The following is a 25,143-nucleotide window of genomic DNA, read 5'->3' on the forward strand; positions in this document are numbered from 1 at the left end:
CCACTTGCATGTGTAAACGGGGGGTTAGGAACACCATGGTAGAATAATACAGGTAGCATTATCATGCCAGCTGATGGTAACATAGTGTGTCAACTGCATTGAATTGATGTCAAATTTTGACACCTTATGTTACCAACAATTGCCGATGCAGCTACCTGTGTATTTGTACCATGAGGAACACTCGAAAGAATAAGTCCCAATTTACATTAGGCGAGTTTACTTGCGGCAATTGTCAGTTTGTGGGTGAGAGAGGGTGTTGAGAGGCAAAGGGTTACCATATACCTTACCTCTCTCTCCATCAAACTGACAATTGCCGCAAGTAAACTCGCCTAATGTAAATTGGGACTAATATTAAACTGACGGAAAGCCTTATACCCCGTTTGTACTTAACCGCATTTAATAAACCCACTGGGTTTTAAATGTCAATTCCAGCGCAAACGTCTAATAAATCCTCATAAAGAAGGTTAAACAGGCAAAAGGTTCTATCCAAACGCCGTTTATAGTACGGTTACATTAGAGTTTTTTGCCTGGTTAACCCACTTCATGAGGATTTATTTGAGGTTTGCCCTATGGAATAGACATTTTAAACCCAAACCTTTGTAATTAATCACGGCAATGCTGGGGATGGATTCTTGTTTTTTGAAAATTTATAATGAAAAATATTTCCTTTAAATTTTTTTTATTTGACATTTTTTCTTTAAGAAATAGAATTGAGCCTCTGGTATGGACGTCGGTAATAAAAAAAACATTTCTACGTGTTAACACAGTATTACTAATAAAATCGTATAGCAAATTAATTAATCTAAAGGCCCCTTAATTCATTTCCCGTCATTGAATATTTTACATTTTCGACTGACATTTACTGCATTTCTCTTTTTGCCCTTTTTTGCCGACGATTAGTTAGTTGAAGAGACGGTTTTGTACGCTAAATATTTTTCTATTAAAATTAAATTAAAATAAACAAAAATTAATTAAGAACAATTATGAATGTGAAGTGCATTTTAGCTAATACCGAAAATTATTGAAATAAAGGTGATAACCCAAAGCCGGTCACGAGATATGAAGTTATGGGAATATAATAAATAAGGAAAATAAAATTCAACGTGATTGATGAAAATAATATAAGTGAAACGTGATTGTGCGATACCGCCACACAAATTTACTTATTAAATAATTAGAACAACCTTTTACGCGTGTTGAGATGTGATGATCACTGTTGGCCGACGTTCATTTACTTATTCTTGCATAGAAAATAATCTATAATTATAAATTGAAACCGCGTACAACGATACATATATATAGTACACACAGCATATATGTACGTTTATCCCCCACATAAAAAATGTGTAGATAAATTAAAAAAAGTGCTTCTATTATTTAGTTTTTAAATAACACCTGCATTTCATTGCAGTTACCTTAAAAATAAAATCATATGCAAGTGAAAATTACTCCTTTACCCATCATTACCCAACAACCACCCACAAAAATTGCCGGCACAGTATGTGGGTATTTCTAAAAATTCCCGAAACTATAAAAATACCGTCCGTGTGTGGTGTGCTGCGTTAGTTTGTGTTGATATGTTGATAATGTTAAAGATCACTGCTTTACAGGTTACTAAACGAGCGCCAAAAGAAAACGAAAGTAATTCAATAAAAATATTTTGGCAGATCACCCAAAATAATAGCTGCCATTGAAACACTGAAAATAGTTGAAATTTCAATAGAACTGTAATAGCTGAAAAAAGGCAAAGTAATGACACAACACGTGCAAGATCCAGCTGTGTTCGAGCGGCGTTTGCGTCCAATCTATGGTAAGTTATTCGCATATGTTTGGTCTTTATAATACATCGTTGTTTCTTTTCGAATAGCATTGTCAACACTTCCTTCAATGCCAAGGATTTTCAGGTTGAACCGGTTGAACCTTATGTTAACAGCTGTGTTATTGCTGTGTTATTTTATCAGTGATTACCATCACCAGAACATCCACTACGAGTCTTAAATATTGTTCCAATCAGAACGTGGGCAAGGTAGTGTTTATACGACTCGCTCTTATGATCATGAAGATATTTCCTGACATTTCGGGGTGGGGGGTAACTATCCACGATGGTTTTGCCTATAGAACCAAAGTAAATACTGCATCGACATTTCCTTGTGCCGACGCAACGGCCAGATCGTAGCCTCCTCATATAAGTGGTCCACCAAAGACATGAGGAGACACCTTGTTGCAGTTCTCAGGACTGCATTCTGGCATAGTGCTGCCGACTAGGGACTTGGAGACCTTGTTCCTACTTCTTATCTTATCGCAGAAAGCTGAGGCATGCGCGGACGACTTATATAAGCTATAGAATGTGACCCCCAGAGCTTTGGGGTAACTAGTGGTCGATATTATTATCGTCCTACACATTCATATCCGTAGACCATGTGGTGAACAAATTGACTGTTGGCTTAGTAATCCGCAACTCCATAACACGTTCTGATGATGGGGAGGTGTAACGCCTCACAAATCGTCGCTACTGGTGACAAAAATGAAACTATTCACCCACCCACCAGATGGTGATTGGGATGGCTCTCACGGCAGCACCCAAGCAAGTACTGCAACATCATCTCGTTGTGTTGCTGTACTGGAAGAATCGTTGCCTGCTCATGTAGATGGTCCACTGAAGTCATTAGGAGGCACATTGTTGCTTTTCTCAGGGTGGCATTCTGACAAGTTTGAATATTATTCCATTGCGTATCACATAAACTCGCGGACCAAACTGGCGTCGCATAGCTGTGGTCGGAATTATGCTACCATCGACCACGAAATTCAACTCTCTTCCCACCTGCGCCGTCCATTTGGTGAACATAGGCCGCAAATTTAGTGGCGGACATCTGCATATTCCGAAGTTATGCTTGTTTAAGTATAAGCAGTCGAGTACAAATTTGGACATGAAATATTTTAGGGATTTTATAAAATGCCGTTAAATGTCAAACGAATTGAATAATTGCAGCCAATATTTTTTGAAAAATCTTACTGAGATGTTGATCTAACAAAATAAAAAAACACATCCAATTTACAGTTCCAATTAGTACAGTCGGACCTCGATTATCCGTGATGGTCGGGACCGGAGGCATTACGGATAATCGATTTTCCCGGATAATGGAGGCAATGCTTTTATGCAGTTTTTGAACATATTTTGAAGTAAAAATGGCATAGTATCATTCAATAATATGAAAATCTGCATTTTTTATGTTTGTGACGGCAATCTACCAAAATTTTAAAAGATACTTAATATCATCATCGTCATTAGATTCTTCTGAATTGACTGTGTCCGATGGTTTTTGTGATACCGTAAATACACAAATTATGTAATAGGGAGAATTTTTATTTTTTATTTTATTTCAAAATTCATACATGATACAAAGCCTCAATGGCCAAATAAACGTATCTCAAGACAATAAATACCTGAGTTATAAAATAATAAATTCAATTCAATTTACTTAAATACATTAATATATAACAATAAATTATTATTTAAATGCATATATATTTCTTTCTTCGCATTTGTTTGTTTACCTTTTGTTTGCTTAATCAAATTAATTGGAAAGTGTTCTTTTAATGCCGGGTAATAAAGTTTATTACGAAAAATAGAGGAAATGGAACAAAGTCCAACATTTATTTTCTATCACGGATAATGGAGGTTCCCGGATAATCGATTCACGGATAATCGAGGTTCAACTGTAGTTACAAATTTTTGAAATTTGGAAGTTGCCTGTGGGCAACTTTGGGCCATTGTGGTAATAAATTGGTTACATTAGTGGAAGTCGAAAATGTTGGTTAGTGGTATTCAATGAAATACAAAGGGTAATTGGGACATACGGGGTAGTGAAAAATGTTGTATTTTTATTGTTATTCGAAGATTGGACTTGAATCAAGATGAGATTGACACAGTTTTTGGTGCATGTACATATTACATGTTAGGAATTTGTATGATATCAAGCGAATATCTGTTCAAATATCGATGATGATAATTTTATGTATTGGATGAAGGTCAATATTATCAGGTTTAGAGTCTGCATACAAAATAGAAAATATTTTTCAAACGCTTCTACTCTGAAAAATCTCAATATGAGCATTTCAGGTTATATGAACACTAACATATACGGCAAAATTGGCTAATTTGTGATAAATATAGACCAATTTTCCATTAAATTTCCATCAATTTTCTTCTAGAATTAAACAAACTCATCAGATTATGCTTTTTCACATCATGAATAATGAAAAATATAACGATAATAAAATTACTTAAGAAACAAACTTTGTTCATCTTTACAACTACAATGGCCCGATGTTGCCCACAGGCAACATTTGGTACCTCCCTAACCGCAAGGAATTTATAAGAATTTTCTGCATAAAGGACTTATTTTTGCGACTACTAATCATAATAAATATGAAAAATATTTTTATCTCTACGGAGAAAAATTCGGGGTTCAAAGGGTTAATGGATCTGTGGTCAAAATAATTATCCTTATTGTTGGGTTTATACCAAAAACAGTAAATATCGCGACATCGGGCAATATTTTTTAAAGATTTTATTAGTGCAGGGTATAACTGTCTCGATAAGCTTTCCAATGGTACCCATGTTTTCCTGGCAGCATTTTTCGTAAAGACCCTAAAAAAGATATTTTTCTACAAAGAAAACAATTTTGGAATAGCTCTGTTAATATTAACTGTGCTCTGCTAACACGTTAACAGAGCGCTTTGTGTCTCCGCTAGAGTGTTTTGTGTCTTCGCTAGAGTGATTTTTGTCTTCGCTAATTAAATACGAATTTATCTTAATGGGCATAAAAAATGCCCATATTGGAGCCGCATAAATAAGGACGGTTATGTTGATAGCCTCGTAGGTGTATATAAGAATTTGAGTACCTTGCTAGTCCTTTGAACCTTTATTTTGAGTACCTTGATAGTCCTATCAACCTTTTTTTGATTTTTGAGACTCAGGTTTGGAGAAATTGAATTTTGGGGTTTTAGTGTCAAAAATTCTTCAAAGGTATTTTTGCTGCAGTTCCCATATGTTTCACCGTAACCATTGGGATGCAATCTGGACCAAGCGCTTGGTTTTGCAGTAGAGATGCACTTTGACTACTAAACTGCATCTTTGGATGTTTTTGAAAAGTGACGCCATTACAATTTCTCTCGATTTTCTAATAAATGGTAAAAACTTAAATACCATTTATTTTGGTAAATCATTTTGCAAATACACAACATGTTTTACTAAAAAATGTTATAAAATATTTACATTCATTACCATTATATATTCGAATATAATAAACTAATTAATTGTCTACTGCGCGCACACACAGAGCAATTCATTCAATCATTTCTTCAACATACAATTGTGCATATCTTTAACCATAAAATTTATCAAAAATATTTCACTGTATTTTTTTTCTTTCTCTTCTTTTCTATATTTTTAGATAATTTGGAGGTTGGCAACAATCGCAAAGCACTACAAGAATCCGAAAAAGTCTTAAAGAAACATCCAAATTTATTATGCGCCAAAGCACTTAAAGGTCTGGCGCTATTACGTCTGGGACGCTATGAAGAAAGTCATGGGTATCTGCAGGCAGTCGCCGATGAAAAGCCGGTGAACGATGCAACATTACAAGTGCTGTCATTTTGCTATAAGGAATTAGAGCAATGTACGTACGTAGAGGTTAATTAGTCTTAAAAGAAGATGCAAAAAATTAAACAAAAACACCAACAACAAATTACCTACAAATTGTATTAAATTGAAGGCGTCGTTTGGTTCTGCTAAAGGCATATATCAAATCCTTCTTATATTTGTTGATGCAGCTGTTGTCTGCTAATGTGTACAGTGGAACTATTTATTTTAGTGATTTAGTGAAGCTCTTAGTAAGCTTTGCATCTATACTAGATTTGGGCAATCTCGTTCAATTGAACAATCCCGATCACTATCTCGTTTAATGTAATTTCTTTGACAAAACTGCGTATACGTAATTTCACATGTTGGTTTTATGATGTTACTCATTCGTTTTTGAACGAGGACGGTGACACGGATCGTTCAATTGAACGAGATTTCCCAACTCTAATCTATACAGCAAAAGTTTCCCTGGTTCATTGTGAAAAGATTCGGAAATGTGGTATATTTATATTGAAGATCATAAGATTACTAAAACTCATTTGTAAAGTGATTATGTGATAGCAGAAGAACGACTAACTGTGTCATGTCAAATGTCATTTTTGAATCCGTTGCCAACGATAGCTCGAAAACGAGTGGACCTATCTTTGGTGAGCTTATTAAACACATACAAATCTCATCTTTAAAGGAGACAAGAAATCTGTCTTGTTTAAAGACGAGATTTTTATGCCTAATTTTGGACAAGAAACGGTTTTTTTTGTTAAAAAGATGACAGTTCACATTTTTGTAACAGATTTTTAAAAATTCTTTTTAGCTTAAAGGCAAGATTACTAGGCTCTTTAAACACACAAATATATGAAGGCACGGTTTACCGCAATTCAATATTTTTCAATATTTTTACCACTAATCAATATTTTTCAACAACAAAAATTACAAAAGTAGTCTTAATTATTTGTCCAAACTTAGTTCAAGTTCGAAAGTGCGCAATATCGGTCCACTCCTTCGGGTACCTCTACCTTAATAGTTCAACATTTTCGCTTAAATTGTGTTCACGATAATTTTCGAAGGCATTACACGATTTGGTCCAAAATTATTTCGTCGTAAAATATTTCGTGAAATATTTCGCAGCAGCAGATTTCGTGGGGAACTATATTAACATAACAATATTTTTTCGGGTGCAAGTCTATAATTTTGGAAAAAGTGGCCCAAAACCTGCCGGCACCAATAAAAATGTGTATCCGCGACGGCCGGTTCAAAGTAGCGGATTGAACCCAGGAAACATAATTACGACCAACAGTAGTACCAGCCGCAGTCTTGCTGTTCCAGTTCCGGACAATGGAATATTCCTCCAGTTTAACTGCGATGATCTACGAGGCAAGATCAATGAGATTGTAAATTTTATGAGTCGGTGAAGAATAATAGTCGCGGCGATTCATGAAACGAAGCTGAACAATAACACCTACAGTCTTCGGAGTTGTGATTGGATCGTACAAAAAGTGGAGGCAGTGGACTTGCAATTATATTGCACAAGTCTGTCCAGAACATCTTTACTGTCTCATCTCATTTGAGCTCTATCTAGTGAGCCATACTTGGAGTGTGTAAACGCCGCGATAGAACTGTATATCCCGCCGATTAATAGCTGTGTCCTGCGTTATTCGAATGACATCAGGCAAATTTTCGAAGGAGATAAACGGCTGATCCTTGGGGATTTTAATGCGCATCATGTGTTGTGGTCTTCAACCCAAGGAAATGAAATAGAAATTTTTCACCATGAACGAGGACGCACGCACCAGGAAGTATTAGAGGAGACTGCCATAGTTCTCCTGACATATTCAACGTGACTTGGCAACCCGTCTTTTCCCTTGGTTCGGATCATATCCCTATCCTTCCCTTCATCAATAGACCACCCGCTTCATAAACTACGAAAGCAGTACTTTCCTTAAATATGGGAAATCCAATTGGGAAGGAATCAGAGAATTCACCAACCATTGCTTAGAGAATTGCCCAATCCGTCTGATGTTCGGGTACCAGAGAGGAATTTCCGAGACATCATCATTGCTGCAGTTGATCGTCATATCCCTGCTATTTGAATACCTAAAATAAAACATAATTTCGCAGCAGAGGCGACGGGATTAGCGAATGAGAGTGAACATGCGCCATGGAGGTCACTTTTCCAGAGGATATAGATGCCTTCTCTGTACTAGGTCTTTTCTCTTTAGCTTTATGATCAATAACATCTGCATAGAAAGTCGATTGGTTGACCGCCTGAGAAGTCATCGTCTTCTTGGGCGAAGGCTGTGGGCCTTCGGAAAAAGCGTTCCACAGATGTTTTCTGTGGAGCATTGTTCGTATTTCTAGAAGATGATTGTTTTTCCTCCGACCTATCCACCTTGTCTTCCCGACAGACTGTGGGAAGACTTCTTTAAAACCCAAGGGGGTCAGTTGGTAAAGGGGTCTGCATCAAAGCCTGATTTTATTTTATTAGCCTTTTTTCAGTCCATTCTGGCTCTGATTCGGCTTCGGAACATATTTCTACTGCGCCACTTTGCCTGAGGGGCAGGTAGATTTCGCCATCTCCACAATTTTGATTGCCGCCGGAGTCTCCCTAAAGTCTCTGACTTGAGCAACTATAGGATTTGGAAGAAAGATCATGTCTACCTAAAGTTTGCGTCTAGGCGCGATAAATTCTTTCGAATTTCCTTACGAATCTTAGCTTACTTTTGATGAAGAGGACCTCCCTCTCCCGTGTCACGTGCCACGAACTTGCGAAGCTATGTCACTGTACGTTTATAGTGCTTCGTATCCGAAGCTACTCGTACAGGTCCGTCCTTAAAATCATTGACCGTTGTTGGAGTCTTCTTGGATTCTCCATCGTCGGCCAGTGATACCATGGCATTCTGCAATTGAAGCCTCTTATCGGCATATCCGATATAGCCAGTAGGACATAGGACCAGTAGGAATTGAGCGTGAAGGTCCATACTCTATCCTTTAATGCTACACTCATTCTCCCTTATAGATTTGGCCTTGGTGTCCAGCTCATCATCAGATAGCCTCAGATTGTATAACTAATTCTCCGGGTGTGTCTAACCTAGGCCCGTCCGGAACAAGCCTATCCAGCTGGTCGAGAAGTTCCCTACTTTATCTCTAGACTATCTTCGATAGTTTTTAGAGTACCATGTATACCGTCCCTGCCCATAACTGCGGTCCTAAACTGGTTGTAGCCAATCCTGGCTAAATCGCCTTCCTTAGAAATTGCCGGGTCGTTTTCTATTTTTTATCAATTTAACTTGATGCACTTGTAACAGGTAAAGACAGGCGGATCACAATCGCTTTATCTAGAAGACACATGGCTTGTGGTCTAACCAACGGTACTCGGTTATTTAGGCCCTTCACCGTAACGGTATTCCTCCGGTTTTTCACTCATCGTAGTTAATTGTTTAAGGGAGCTACCCCGATCCATTTTTGGTCCACGGAGTGTCTAAAGGATCCGTAGCATATTTAGGCAATTGGAGATTTCCCTCTGTTGAAAGTCAGCATGTCGATGAACTTGGATTTGGAAGAAGAGACGAATCAATAATATAAAGACGCATACGTACATATAGAGTAGCGACTAAAACGTATCGATATGAAAATTTGGAAAAAATACAATTGCATAGGGCAGTCCCACTGTACGTCAATCAAAAATCATGATACAGCTAAAATTTATGTTGCGAAGATTAAGAACTATGTTTGATATTAAAAAACATTAAATACAAATGCTGGCACTTAGCATTAACACCCAAAAGAGTGAGGACTATTTATTTATTAGAGCAAATGAAAAATTTTAATTTTATTGTTTTCTTTTTTCTTTGCAGTGGATAAAATTGTGGAAATTTACAACTATGCAGTTAAACAATCACCCAACAATGAAGAATTACTGGCACATTTATTCATCTCCCATGTACGCATGGAGGATTTCAAATCACAACAATCGGTTGCTCTACAAATGTACAAGGCACAACCAAAAAATGCCTATTATTTTTGGGCTGTAATGAGCGTGGTACTGCAGGTTGGCTTAAATAACTTTCAGAATAGAATGACATTCATATTTAATTGATTTTTTGTCTCTTTCTTTTAATAGGGAATACGTGGTCCCGAAAGTGCAAATCCAGCTAAACGTAAAATCTACTTATCCTTAGCTCAACGTATGGTCGATAAAATGATACAAGAAAATAAATTAGAATCGGAACAGGAAGCTTTTCTATATTTGCACATTTTAAAATTACAAGATAAATATAAAGAAGCTTTGGAATTCCTTAATGGTCCTGTATGTGAGAAAGTTTATCCCGGTGCACCTATATATTTAAAAATTAATCTTCTCAAATCGTTAAAAATGTGGTCCGATTGTAATGAATTGCTAAAGAAACTGTTGAAGGAAGAGTAAGTTGTCGGAATTATGCGAAATTTGATTTTCCTACCTTTTCATGTTTCTCCTATTCTAATTTTCAGTCACGATCGTTGGGATTATTATAAGGATTATATAAACACCTGTTTTGAATTGCATGCCCTACAAAAGTCCGAAAATAATAGAGAAAAATCAGATGAAGAAAAAGATAAAACGGAATGTAAAAATCCTCTTGAGGAATGTCGGGATTTTCTAACAGAGGTAATTATAATAATTTAATAACGACCTGAAATAAGGTCCAAAAGGACTACGTCCAGACTAAGGTCATAATTCCCAATTTAGTTTTGGTTGTTGTAACCTTCATAATGGCCATTGGGCGTTGAGTCCTTTCTCAATAAAAATGTTAGTAAAGTAAGCATAAATTTAAAAGCATAGTCGGCTCTCAATCTTTCCCAAGGAGAACGTTTTAAATTCCAGTTTAACATTGATCCCTTAAATCCCAGACGAAGGTGTTGTCAGATCGCCTAACTTCATAAACCTCCTACCGAAAGTTTTCCCCAGATAAAGTGTAATGGACGCCTCGAGTTTCTGATTCCTGGGATGGTACTGAGCAAAAAGTCCACTAGACCATTAGTTTTTTTTAGGTTTTGTTGATTTCTTCGACCTTTCTATTGGCAATAAAAATACTAGTTTTTTTTTGAGCTTGAGGTCTGTTTTGTTGTTATTTATTTGGTTTTTCCAATATTTCGCAATTCATTAAATTGCTTCCTCAGGGGAAATCTACAAACATACATGGATATTTTAAAAATTAAAATCACAGCAAATTATTCAACAAAGAATAGTGAAAAAGACTACCAACAAGTAAAATAACACAGAAGTTTGCTTACAATTAAATTGAGTGTCAAATTAACTTAAAACTATGATAGAGTTCACAATCATCGTCTGTTGTAAATATTGCACTGAGTTGGATTACTTATTGCATTCTCTTCTGTGTTAAATGACGGTAGCAGAACGCCGCATTGTCTGTATCACTTTTGAAATTTATTCTCTTTGTTGTTGGTAGTTTATGTGAAGCATTTCTAACATCATTCTTCTATTGTAATTGCTTTTTTTTTTTTGAAAATGAGCAAATTTTCTTGGGCTCATATTTGGTAAACTATTGGAAATTTAAGACAAAAAATGTAGTCAAGACAATAGATAATAACTCTCTAGTACATCGACGAAGAGGCATTGTGCAAATTTTGGTAATTTATCATTTTACGAAAAATTTGCACTTTTACAAGGCCAAAACTGCCTGATGCAGAATTCCAAAATCTCAATGGTTTGGTTGTTATAGGCCAAAATATCAAAAAAGTGACAAAAAATTGTGAAACGAGAAGCTTCCCTTAAAATTTATAAATCGCCCATCCTATTACATATGTCTGTCTCTCCTTCCTATTTTCCAGATAATCGAAACATCAACGAAAAAAGTTCGGGGTCCTAATTTGGCACGTCTGGAATTACATCAACGTTTGCGGGAACATAATTTAGATGCCAACGCTTTCATGGGTGAATTTAGTGATTTGGTAATAACTTATTTCCGCTTGTTTGGGGATAAGCCATGCTGTACACATGACATCTCGCTCTTTTTGCCAGCCATATCTTTGAAAGATAGACAAGAGCTGGCCAATAAATTGTTGGTGGAATGTGGAATTAGTTCAACAAATTTACCAAAAGATGTAAGTACGAATTGTTGAGGAATGTAAGCACACATTAACGTAAGCCCTCTTCTGTTGCAGAAAGAATCAATGCAGAAGCATATTTGTGCCCTTCAATTATCACGTATTTGCGGATCACATTTGGATATGGATATTGAGCACCGTTTGGCCTTTTATACATCACTGAAATTGCATTATGAACATGGCCTTAGTAATTTTGGCAAGGATCTGTTGCCCACAGATATGGGTCCCTCAGATCCATATGCTTTATTGGCAGGTTAGTTGTCCTTGAAATGGAAAATTTAAAATAAAAATAATTAAATAAAAAAAAAATATAAGATCATTTTATAGTTATATTTTTATTATATATATATATTTTTTTTTAATTTTTTCAGCTAATGTTATGTATGACATAAGTCAAGAGGAACAAAAATCCGATCGCATATTTGAGGCTTTGTGTCTGCTGCAATATGTTCTACGCAACAGCACCAGTAATTTCCACGTCAAGCTGTTAAGTCTCAAGATTTTCCACATGTTGGGCTGTCTATTGGGTGCCCAGGAAATGTATGAATATTTGGAAATTAAACAAATTCAATTGGATTCAATGGGTTATGTACACTGTAACCCAATGATATTGGCTGGACGTTTTTCTATGGCCCGCTCCGTTTATGATACAACATTGAAATTCTTCACGAATAGCTATAAAGAACGTTTAGAGTACATAGCATTAACATATCGTTTTTGTACTTTCTCCAAACTGGAGGAGTTTATGAATTTCAAAGAACGTCTAACCAACAGTCTGCACTATGTTGCCATTTCTGTGGAAGCCCAATTATCCGATTTGGTTATATTGTATGGTAATGTACAACAAAATCTTAATACATACATGATTATGTCCATAGATCCGGCTGAAGATCGCATCTCATGGAATGAGTTGAGGGATAATCGTGATTTAACTGCCATGATACGTTGGGACCCAGTGCATTTGGTGGACACAGATCGTGAACGCAATGAATCGTTTAAACAAGAAGTGGAAATATTGCATGTGCGTTCGTTAATGTTACGTTTGGTGGCCTCGTTTGTTGATCTATTCCATCCTAATTTGAGTGTTAAATATTGTCGAGCTGCAGCAGCTTCAGGTCCTAATTTACAGGCATTGAAAGATGCTTTGCCCGGTGGTGCCAAAGATACGGCTATTATTGAATCGCTACGTGATTCATGGCTTGAATTGTTTAAACGTCTGAGAGCAGCTGATGATTTGCAACCCTTGCCAAATCGTTTCCTAGTCGATTTATTACCAACACGTTTGCATTTACTTCTTAAGATGCCATATGAAAAGTTCTTTAGTGATTTAGCCCAATTGGTAATAGAAATGTATGTTGGCAACAATAACTTGCCGCTGCAATGCAAAGTGGTATCAGATAATGCTGTCGAAGTTGTGAATTGTGTGGATTCCATTGTTAAGGAAAGTAATGCTGCCACCACAGATGGTCTATGGAGAAGGCGAGAATGGCAAAGTAAAATTGGTGCTTGCTTAGAGGTAAGTTGGTAATTGTAGAGGTTTTATTAAAGAGCGGCCCCAATGATGACCCATGAAGAACATTGACTAAATATTTCAAAGCGATACGAGACAGTTCCCTAAAACTTCACTTAGGCGAAAAAATTCCTAAAAATTTCCCCCCACATTCTTGATGAAATATTTGAGGGTTCCGTCAATTTTAAAATATCCAAATTTAGCAAGGATTTAATAAAAGATTTTTTTCAACTTTTTCCTCAGATGGTTTCCCTTTATGCCTTTGTCCTGCAAGCGATCTATGAGAAACTGCAAGCATCTATGAAAACCAAACAAAAACGAAAACCAGCTACAGATGGTGTGGATCAAATCATGAACGAAAAAGAACGCTGCCAACTGACCGTTGAATTAATGCGCCAATTAAAATTGGAATTCCAACGTTGTGATAAATGTTTACGTAAGTATTTTCTATGCACTATAAAATCTCTCTAATCCTTTATCACTGTTTACAGTTAATTGGAATACACCTGCACTGCCACGTAATTTAAATTCATTTATGGCTGATATGTCATTGAAACCCGAAATGGAAGCCATTCTAATTGGTGATGTTGCATCGACATTTAAAGAATCGCATGATTTCATGATAACGGAACTTAGAAATCTACTAAAGGATAAAATACGAATGGTTACCAAGTAAATATGTATGATGCCTCATGTTGTGTCAGTGAGTGTGCGTACGTGTGCTATAAGCTTAAGTGCCGCCTTCAAAATGTCATTATTCATTGATGAATATCCCTGACACATGTGCGCTTAATAATGTTGTTTTTTGGCATTACCAAATGACCATTTAACAATGGATCTGTTATTGTGAAATATTTTTTAAAAATCATAAAAGTATACAATCAATAATCATCTTTCATATTTACTAAAAAAGATAACAAAAAAATAAAATAACAAATTTTTGCTGTGCAAATTCTTTTCTTTTTCTAATTTAATTAAATTCAATTATATTTGTATCCAACCCCATAAGACAAAAGTGTGCAAAAAATAATATTTAAAAAGGCAGAACAACAAAAATCATATTGTGGTTTACATAAAGTGTTTTATAATAAAATAAAGAACAAAAATAAAATATTTTAAATTTTTGGCTAATACAATAAAAACAATTGTTATTAATAATTTATTTAATAAGCATATTATATAAGCAGAAGTGTTTGCATGCCTAACGAGTGCCCGTGATCGAGGATGTATTAAACTTATATACCCGTTTTTAGGGTAATCCTAACCTCGCAATAATGATTGGCAGCCATATAACTCACTTGCATTGAAAAACGATCCCTGCAAAATTTACAAGTTAAGGTAAGGATTTACTAGACTTGCTTATAAATATATGTAGAGTTTGACAAAGAAAATTTTTTTGAAACAAGAAAATTAATACTTTTTGTATTAAATTATGAATTCAGTTTGGCAGTTTTGCTGACTTGTGTATTACTAATTATTTTTAAAGTAATTCAGATTACTTTCTTACTTTAAAAATAACACGTTTTTAAAATGGGAGGTAGTTAAAATTGATGTTTCCTTTTGGAAAATTTTAAGAACTCGTCTTACCTTAGAGATGTATTAGTTGCCTGGAATATTTATACCTTACCACCACTATTTGAGGGAGGTATTATAGGTTGGTTTTGGACCTTTATTTACCAAAATGAATGTCTCGACTAGCTGAGTCGATCAGGTAATGTGTGTCCCTCCGTCCGTCTACCCATCTGTCCATCTAAAACAGCGTTGACCACATGGTAGAACAAATACAAGGTAAAGTTAATACTACAACAAATACAACTCGAACAACAACCACAAAGGAATTTGTTTTTGTTTGGAACGTTAGTGTCAAATATAAATGTAAACAAAATAGGGAAATGTCTATAAATTATTGGAATTTAAAAAACTAATAATTTGTCACATTTGATTGAATATTTTGAAAAACATAAATGAAAACTCGTTAGATTTTCAGTTTGAATGTTTCCATATCATTCCACTAAATGCACAATATCACGCAGGAAGTAGAATTCTTGCAAAAATGTTTGGGGTCGCTCGTAATTCATTGAAAAAAGAGAAGCTGTTTCAATCTTTTGTTTTTGAAAACAAGAAGCACATGTTTATGAGGGCTTTATTATTTTCAAGTTTAACAAAATACCACACATATTGACAAATATTGTACCGCCTCTATAAGTGGTGTTTTAGTGTGCGACATGTCGTTCGGACCTGGAGGAGGTTACATGTCAATGATATGAAGGAGTCTTTATGGGAAATTGTTTTTATTTCAGATGAATAATTTTTTTCTTCAAAAAATATATGTCCCTAATATACATCGAACATAGAAATAAACACAGTTTATACAGTTGGCCATTCAGAGTTCTGTTAACAACATTTGACAACAAACATAATAGATTGTTCATTATTGTGATTTGATTTCCTTTGTATTTTATCTATTTGACAGCAAACTAAATAGTCAGGGCTAACTAGTTTGGGCTGAATGGCCAACTGTATAAACTGTGGAAATAAATATATAAAATGTCGTATGGAATTTGACACTAACACTACAGCCCAGTTCAGTCAGCTGGGTATTGCTGCTACCTTTTCTTGTTCTACCCACAGTTTATACAGTTGGCCATTCAGAGTTCTGTTAACAACTTTTGACAACAAACATAATAGATTGTTCATTATTGTGATTTTATTTCCTTTGTATTTTATGTCACAATAATGTATTTGACAGCAAACTAAATAGTCAGGGCTAACTAGTTTGGGCTGAGTGTCCTACTGTATATACTGTGCGTTGACCATAGGAATACAACATGGCACAATTACCAGGTAGATGCATCAGCAAACAACTACAACAAAAACGAGTTCAGTACTGTGAAATGTCAAAAATGTTTTCCAAAAATAAAGCGATTCACACATTTTTTTCAACAAAATTTTGTTAGGCAGTTATTAATAAACACATTATAACATTGATTGTGCCATGGAATACAAATAAAACTAATGCATGTGTGAATGTATGAGTGAAAAAAGCAACAACCAAATGATGTTTTTCTTTGTTTTTGTTGACGGGAGAAAGAAAGACAACTCAGCGGGATCGCTGAGTATACTGTCTTTGCAAAGAAGCGCAGCAAGAAATTTTGGTGGTTGGTAAGTATACCAGAGAGGAAGAAGCAAGAAATGTGGATTTAAAACCAGGTCAGGCAATGTGCGCTTGCTGAGAGCAAGTGTGCGAAAACTTCAATGTAAAATGCATTGAAATGTATGCTCACTTACTCTCAGCAAGCGCACATTGCCTGACCTGGATTTAAAACAATCAGGTATGTGATGAATTTCGAATCGATTTGCAATGAAAACGATTTGCCCAAAACGAGTGAATTGTTTTTAGATGTGATGGGATCCGAATCGAATTTCAATTCCACGTTGTTTCAATTTCATTAAATTCCCACAAACAAAAAACGGACTGGTGATCCCTATTCTGGAGTTGAAAGAAGAAAAAACACTTTTTTAGTCTTGGCGATGGCAAAAGCCGAAAAAATTTAATAACAAATAAAATAAATTAGTGTTCTTGTTTAAATTGGCCTATATGGAAGTATAGTGTGGAAATTCTTGTCCAATTACATGAGGAGAACTTTACAAACAGTGCAAACAACATATTAAGCGGATGTCTTCACTAATCTAGACTAAAGAAACATGTTCAAAGTAGATTTTTTGATCCGTGTTTTTTTTATCGAAATATCAAATATTTTCTTAACAAAATATACTAAATATAAGGCAAATAAATGTAAATTTATCTATTCTATATCCGTGTTTAAATTTCAAGCTTTTTTTCCTTAAAAATGTCAAAATTCATTACATCGTTTATAAATCGACCACAAAAATATGACCGTTTTCAAACCGCGAAAAATAAACGATTATCGAATTGCATCACACGTCTTTTTGATCAATTTTTCCATAGAACAAAATGGAATATGAAACCGATATCGAAAACAATTCGATGTCGGAAAATGTACATGCATCACACCTACAGTCGTTTTTGACTCGTTTTGAGCTCGAAATCGATTTCCATCACATACCTGGGGCCTAATTACGTGATTCGATTCGATCGAGTATTTGCTCGTGAAAAAGATTTCGACACGATAAAAAAGCGGCATGACGAGGTTCGATCGAAATCGTTGATCGAATGTTTCGAGAGTAACCGGTAATCGAACTATGAAAACCTATGTGTACTATAGGCAATATTATGAAGGTAGATGTAAAAAAGGTGTTTTTTGAAAGCAAGAACCAAAAAAAAAAAACTAATTTATGAATGAAAAATGTAAATATTTGTGGAATTTGTTGAACAATACATTCAATAATAATTTCGGAATGAAGTTGTGCTATGGAAATAAGAAAATTATTAATTCTTGCAAAATCTTTTTGACATTGTTGTAACGGATTGCTGATACATCTACCTTAATAATCCTCTCTCAAAATAAATGAGAGAGAGTTTGGTGGATGTTTTGCATTAGCCTCTCTGAGAGAATGTTTCCTTTGGTAAACAACGGGGGATGAAATGTTTAAAATGTACTTCCCTTATACAATAAAGGCTATTAATATAAAATATTTTTTTCTTTTTTCCAGAAATGCTTATTTTTCAACTTATTTTTTAACGACTGCAAAAGTAATTTTTGGTTAATGTTTGCATTCATTTTAATTCTAAATTTATCACAATTTCTCAAAACGACTGCAAAGGACTTTTCCCAATTTCTCTTGTTGCTGCCAATTATTTACTAACATCGTTTTTCTTCTATAAAACGACAACAAACAACAATTTTTACATTTTAAACAAAAAGACAATAAGGAAATCTTTTATTTTATTTGTTTACGATAGGTTAGGTTAGGTTAGGTTTTAGGATGCGTAGCTGCTGTGATAGCAGCCACTCCACTCGGAGACCTTGGGGTCCATTGTGATCATCCTGAAGGTTGAAACGGATTGTGATTGTGATTGTGATATATAGGAGATGTGGATGTGTGATAGTAGCTGTGGGTAGACGGAGCTTGCGAGTGATGTGGTTTGTAAAAGCGTAGAATCCAATAGTTCAGGTGTGGTGGTGATGGTATTGAAGGTGATGACGGGTGAGATGTAGTGGTGTATAGGCGATGTCTGCAGATTGGGTGTGAATTTCGGATGCAACTATAGGAGTAGAAAGAGATTGTAGATGAGAGTGTAGATATGGAGGTTAAAAATAGAAGTAGTGAAGTTGTAGTTTTGTTTATAGAAGTAAGTTGTAGCTCGGGCATGGTTGACAATGCTACTATATAGGGATAGCGCTTGTCCTGTTCTCAGCTCTTTGGAGCCATTTTAGGCCTTTTGCCATGTGTAAAAGATCCGACGGCTCTGCTTGGCAGAATGCTGTAAGAGCATGGATGGTGTGCACACCCATGGTGCGTTGTCTTCTAGAAAGGAGCATAGGACAGCGACATAAAAGGTGCTCGATCGTTTCAGTTTCTTCCTCATCCTTGCATAGTCTGCAGTAGTCAGCCGTGTGGTCTGCTTCCCATTTGCTCATCATGGATCCTATTCTACAGTGACCCGTGATGATCCCCACTGCTAGTTTGAGGTCTGATTTCCTCATTGAGAGCAGTGAGGCGGTTCTCGACTTGGACGGGATTGGCCAGATTGCCCTTGATATGCTGCAGTTTGGCGTGTTTTGCCATTGTTGGCAGAATTTCTCCCGACATTTTTTCTCTATTATTTTCCTGAAATGGCACAGTGGTGGCTTGATGGAGTAGTCGATTTCAATGGTTTGTGACTCCGATCCACAGCGTGCCAGTTCGTCGGCTGCCTCGTTACCTTCGATGTTGCAATGCCCTGGGACCCAACACAAGGTGACGGTTGATTTTAGTGGCTCCAAAGCGTGTTTGCAGTCTAGAACAGCCGCGGACTTGATGTATTGGGATTTGAGTGATTTTAGGGCCGCTTGACTATCAACGTAGATAGTCACCGGTCCAACTATTTCCCCTCTCAAGTTGTTTATCAGTTCCGCGGCCTTTCTTATCGCAAAAACTTCGGCTTGGAAGACACTACAATATTCGTTCAGCTTGTATGATTGTCGTAGACCAAGGGATTTGCTGTAGACACCTGCTCCTGTGCCTGTTTCCATCTTAGAGCCATCAGTATAGATCTCTATACCGTCTAGAGGTTGGCTACTGTGTGTCCATTCATCCCTGTGGGGTATGTGCACCTTCGTTGCCTCGAAGCACATTTGTGGTGATATATAATCACTGATGTTCCCCGAGGCCGTTGATAGTCCGAATCGACGTAGAATTGCAGTTCTTCCGTGTTCGGAACTGCGCCATGAACCTAGCTCCTTAAGACGAAGTGCACTCATTGCTGCCAGTTCCTGTACTACTAGGTCTAGCGGATGTAGATCCAGTAGCACATTCAGGGCAGCTTGTGGAGTGCTCCTCATGGCACCAGTGATTAGGACTGATACCGCTCTTTGGACGCTGTTCATTTTGTTTAAATATGTCGTCTTATTTAGAGCATTCCACCATACCAGAGAGCCATATGTAAGAATTGGGCGTACAATGGTCGTATATATCCAGTGGATTACCGTTGGTCTCAGACCCCAGCTCTTGCCAATGGAATTTTTGCAGGAGTATAGAGCTATTAGACCTTTCTTGGTGCGCTCCTCGACATTCCTTTTCCACGAGAGTTGCTGGTCTAGGATAATGCCGAGGTATTTGGCTTCCGAAGAGAGTTCAAGAATAACTCCGTCCAGCACTGGTAGGGTAAATGGTCTGACCTTCCTTTTGTTTGTAAATAAAACTAGCTCAGTCTTTGATGGGTTCACTCCGAGGCCATTGTTGAGTGCCCATCTTGATAACTTAACCAGAGCTCCTTGCATAAGTTCTGATAGTGTCTGCGGAAACTTCCCGCTAAACATGATGACAACGTCATCAGCATATGCGATTGTCTTTATACGCAGCCTATCAAAATCCTTAAGTATTTCATTTATCACCAGAAGCCACAGTAGTGGTGATATAACACCACCTTGGGGTGTGCCTCTGGTGACATGCTTCCGGATGGAACTTCCACCGATACTTGAATTGATTATACGACTGCTAAGCATATTGTCAATCCAATTGACCAGCGTGGACGAGACACCTAGGTTTATCAGAGACTTATGTATGGACTCGAGCCTAACGTTATTAAAGGCACCCTCTATATCAAGGAATGCAGCTAGCGTATAGTCCGAGCCCTCCATATTTCTCTCAATATATCCTACTACCTCGTTTAACGCTGTATCTACCGATTTGCCTTTTTGGTAGGCATGTTGGGCGGAACTTAGGTCTGTGGCTGAAAGCTTGGCTCTGATGCCAAGATCCAGCAGCCTTTCTAAAGTTTTCAATAAAAAGGAGGAGAGACTAATTGGTCTGTAGTCTTTTGGAAGTGTGTGACTTGACTTCCCCGCTTTAGGGATGTATACCACAGTTACTTCCCTCCAAAGAGCCGGTATGTATGATAAGCATAGACAAGCCCTAAAAATAAGTTCCAGGTGTGGAATCAGTGACTCCAGTGCGTTGTGTAGCATTGCAGGTATGATTCTATCTGGTCCAGGTGACTTAAAGGGCTTGAATGTGTTTATGGCCCATTTTATTTTTGGTTGACTAATGATTTCCTCTATAACTCTCGCATCTACGGTGGTGTGGTCGTGTATCCTTGGAACATCAGGGTGTTCTGATACATCCACACAATTAGGGAAGTGAGTATTAGCAAGGAGATCAAGAGTCTCTAGGCCGGAGTTAGTCCATGTGCCGTCGGCCCGTTTGATACTACCAATGGTTTTAGGGTCCTTTGATAGTACCCTACGAAATCTGGCCACGTCCTTTACTCCTTCAATCGTTTCACTAAAGCAAATCCAGGATCTGCGCTTAGCCTTCTTAATCTCACTGTTGTATTTATTGAAAGATACTTTGTAGTTCTCCCAATCGCTTGACAACTTTGATTTGTTGGCTTTATTGTAAAGCCTTCTGCTAATCTTTCTTAGATTGGCGAGATCTTTCGACCACCAGACCGGTTGGCTTCTCCTGCCAGGGTGGGTTAGTGGGCAGGAGGCCTCGTAGCTATCCACCATAACCTCTGTTACATGTTTCACTGCATTATCGACCTCTTCGGCTGTTGTGGGATAGTAAGGAACCCCCAGCATTGAGGTTGTTAATTCAGTAAACTTGCACCAGTCGGCCTTCCGTGGATTCCTGTGTGGTGGTTGCCGAATTCCTTCAACAGAGACCTTGAAGAGTATCTTCCGGTGGTCGGAAAAGGAGCACTCTTCGGATACCTTCCAGTCAGTGATATGGGATTCGTCTTTATTAATTATGTCGATAACTTCCTCCCTGATGCTGTTTTTAAAAGTACTTTCATTTCCCCTGTTGCATATTCTCATATTATATTTTAGTATAAATTCGAAAACGGACTCACCCCGGGCATTCGTGTCACTGCTTCCCCAGTGGAAGTGATGGGCGTTGGCATCGCACCCCAGGATGATGAGGCAGGTGCTGCCCATCTCTTCAACGAGTCTCACTACGTGTTGGCCAGGTGGGTCAGGGCTCTCATATGGCATGTAAATTGACGCAAAGATGGTAGATTTTTGTGACCTATCTTGCATTTTTACAGCCGTTATATCTCCCGAGCTGAAATTGGAGAGATACATTAGATTTAAATTCTTCTTGGCAACTATACAGGTTCTTACCTTGTCATCGCTGGATGTGGCAAAGATGGTATAGTTGCTATCGCTTAGCCCAGCAACTTTATTTTTATATAAATAAGGTTCCTGGACTAGAGCGATATCAACTTCAGACTTCGAGAGGGAGAGTAGAAGTTCAGCAGCAGCCGCTTTGCAGTGATGCAGATTGATCTGCATAATGCGAAGCGGCTGCTGCTGTCGTTCCTTTACTGTCTTTGACCTAGACGGAACCTTATCCATCCTAGGCCAAAGTGCAGTTTACCCTCACGAGCCCGCAGGTATTCCTGCCCTTGTATGTCAATTGACACCCTTATAGCCATACCCTCCCCCTCCGGACTGTGGCTGACGAGCTTCCATGAGCTAGTCTGGAGGTTAGGGTTCTGTCTACCGAGTATTGTCAGTATCCTTGTTGGGTCAACCGCGGGCGGCGGCACCCATGCCGACAATACTCTTCTGCTGGGAATCTCATTCACACCCACAGCCGCCAATTGGCAGCCCTCCCAGAGTTCACCAAGTCCATCTATTGTGCTAACAAGGAAGTTTAAAGATTCCTTGTTCTCACAGCAGATGATCTTGATGCCTCTGAAAGGAGCTGCACTGCCGAAGTGAGTATGTTTGGGAGGTTCCCCTTCACCTGCAAACACTATCTCCCGCAGTTGATTTTCAATCAACTGCCAGTGTTTGTCACTGATCTTGCCTTCGGGATCAGACTTGTCGATGACCGCTATGCGCAGTTCATCAGGCACCAACGGTCTGTCCGTCTTCTTTTTTCCCCTCCCGCTACTCTTGGGAGGAGAGCGAGGAGTCACCTTGTGACTTAAGTCGGCCTGGGAGGCTGCCTTAGTAGCGGTTGACTTCTCGCTCTCGTTCGTTTGGCAGCGGGCAGAGGAGGTGGATGGCTTTGAGTCCTGTCTCGGGATGGGTCTCTTAGCCTTAGGGTGTGGTTCCTCCGTGGATCTAACCCTCTTCACCGGGTTCTTCGCTGAAGAGGGGTTGGAAGGTGCCACGCACCCAAGTGTAGGGACCGTAGCCGGTACAGGCATCCCAGTTCTCCCCTCCTCTGAGTTTTGGGGTCTCTTACCAGACGATGATGGCTTCTCTGGGAGCTGGGTCAGGTCACCATCCCTCGTTGTTTGACCTTTACAGGTAGTGGGAGTAGATGATGGCTCTGACGACAGCAAGATCCTATCGACCATCTGGATGAGGGAGAGCCTATCAATCTCAGGATTTCTCTTGGGCAGGTGAGGATACTTTTTCTCGTATTTACTCACCGCCTTGAGATTGATTTTGATTAATTTGCAATCCCTCACCGAGATAGTCGAAGGTTCCCTGCCGATGCACTTCTTGAGGTAGTGCAAGGACCTTCGGTAGCCCCCCTTGTCTTTTGCCAACCGATCTGCAGATGTGCTTGAGGTGGAGGGAACTTTGTCGTCCAAGGTTTTGGTCGTGGTTTCCTCCACAGTGGCAATCTGTCTCTGCAGGTTTGGCCTATCGGCTATGGCCGATGTACCGATACCCCGGGTTAATGGTGATCCCGTGTCCGCAGGTTTTGTAGTTTCCGCTGAGTTCGAGGACAGTTTATCCGCAACTGCAGCTGCTGGAACAACTGTGTTGTTGAGTTCGTCGTCGGATAAACTGTCCTCGGCCTCGTCAGAAACACATCTCCGACTAGGGCTCGGGGAAACCATCCGCTCCAGCATGGCCAGGAGCTGCCTACTTTGCTCGGCAAGACTGTCCTCAACGAGTAGAACTAGTCCGTCCCCTCCCGAAGATCTTTTCCTATCAACCGTAGGTTGAAACTCGTCAGATATGGTCGTGGTAGTATCATAGTCCATGGGCGTTGCGGTTTTGTTGTCATCATTGGGTTTTGGATTTTGGGGGGTTTTTGTTTTGTTTTTGTTTTTAAAATTGTTCGGATCCATGTGTCATTGATTAATGGGGGAATGGAGGTCGACCATGGCATAGCCCTCCTGTACCATGGCAAGGACTTGTCAACTAAGTCTATACTACATTGATGCGCCCAGGTGTTCAATGAGGCTCCGTTCTAATACAGTTGGTACCCTAACTGCAAACCTTGGAACACCGATAGGCACGGATTCGCCTGACACCCCGGCGTTAGGGGATCTCTGTTACGTAGGAGATCACTACGTGGGTAACCTTTGGTCGACCACAATCTCCTCGGCCCAAGCTTCCAGAAGATTGGGTGGGGGGGATTGTGACCTTAAGCCCTCACATCGCGTCAAGATTGTTACCCTTGGCGAGGGGTTTACGATAAGTAATTTGGCCTCGAGAAATTACTCGCAAATTTATGCTCAATTTCTCGATAATTTTACTCGATAACGAAAGTTGTCATCCCAACTTTGAGTACTCAGGTCGAAACAACTCGATATCGAATCACATAATTAGGCCCCTGAATATTTTTTTCAAGCACTACAGAACAATAAACGTGGATTTTTATCGAATTTTTTTTTTTTTTTTCAAGCAACCACAGACCAATAAAAGTGGATTTTTAAAGAATTTTTTCTCAAGCAGCCACAGACCAACAAACGTGGACATTCAAACAACATTTCACCAAATACCCACACACCAATAAACGTGGATTTTTAAAAAATATTTTCCCAACTACCCACACCCCAATGAACGTGGATTTTAAAAGAATATTTTTCCAACCACCCATACCCCAATAAACGTGGATTTCTAAAGAATATTTTTCAACCAAACACAGACTAATAAACGTGGATTTTTAAAGCATTTTTTTCAAGCAACCACAGACCAATAATCGTGGATTTTTAAAGAAATTTTTCAAGCAACCACAGACCAATAAACGTGGATTTTTAAGAATATTTTTTTTAAGCAACCACACACCAATAAACCTCGATTTTTGAAGAATATTTTTAAGCAACACAGACCAATAAATGTGGATTTTTAAAGAATATATTTTTTTTCAAGCAACCACACCCAATAAATATATATTTTTCCAATTGTTTTCGATATCGGTTTCATATTCCATTTTGTTCTATGGAAAAATTGATCAAAAAGACGTGTGATGCAATTCGATAATCGTTTATTTTTCTCGTTTTGAAAACGGTCATATGTTTGTGGTCGATTTATAAACGATTTAATGAACTTTGATATTTTTTATG

At 38.1% G+C, this 25,143-nt stretch overlaps 1 protein-coding gene across 5 annotated transcripts; it reads left to right on the forward strand.

Annotated features, from left to right (window-relative positions):
* The first annotated feature begins 783 nt into the window (after positions 1-783).
* psidin (phagocyte signaling impaired) lies at positions 784-14,398 on the forward strand. Of its 5 annotated transcripts, none has more exons than XM_073987988.1 (11): positions 784-1,032; positions 1,611-1,810; positions 5,457-5,681; positions 9,496-9,689; positions 9,762-10,060; positions 10,130-10,286; positions 11,471-11,743; positions 11,804-11,999; positions 12,118-13,262; positions 13,500-13,692; positions 13,748-14,398. In XM_073987988.1, the coding sequence occupies exons 2-11, from the start codon at positions 1,753-1,755 to the stop codon at positions 13,930-13,932; spliced, it is 2,925 nt and encodes a 974-aa protein (XP_073844089.1). In that variant the 5' UTR covers positions 784-1,032; positions 1,611-1,752; the 3' UTR covers positions 13,933-14,398. The 5 variants fall into 5 exon arrangements, with proteins under 5 accessions (XP_073844089.1, XP_073844092.1, XP_073844093.1 ...); XM_073987991.1 differs by having other exon boundaries at positions 862-920; XM_073987992.1 differs by having other exon boundaries at positions 889-1,318.
* Positions 14,399-25,143: the final 10,745 nt, after the last annotated feature.

The sequence above is a fragment of the Musca autumnalis genome, unplaced genomic scaffold (genome assembly GCF_047663935.1).
Source record: "Musca autumnalis isolate F117 unplaced genomic scaffold, ASM4766393v1 scaffold_1, whole genome shotgun sequence".
NCBI lineage: Eukaryota > Metazoa > Arthropoda > Insecta > Diptera > Muscidae > Musca > Musca autumnalis.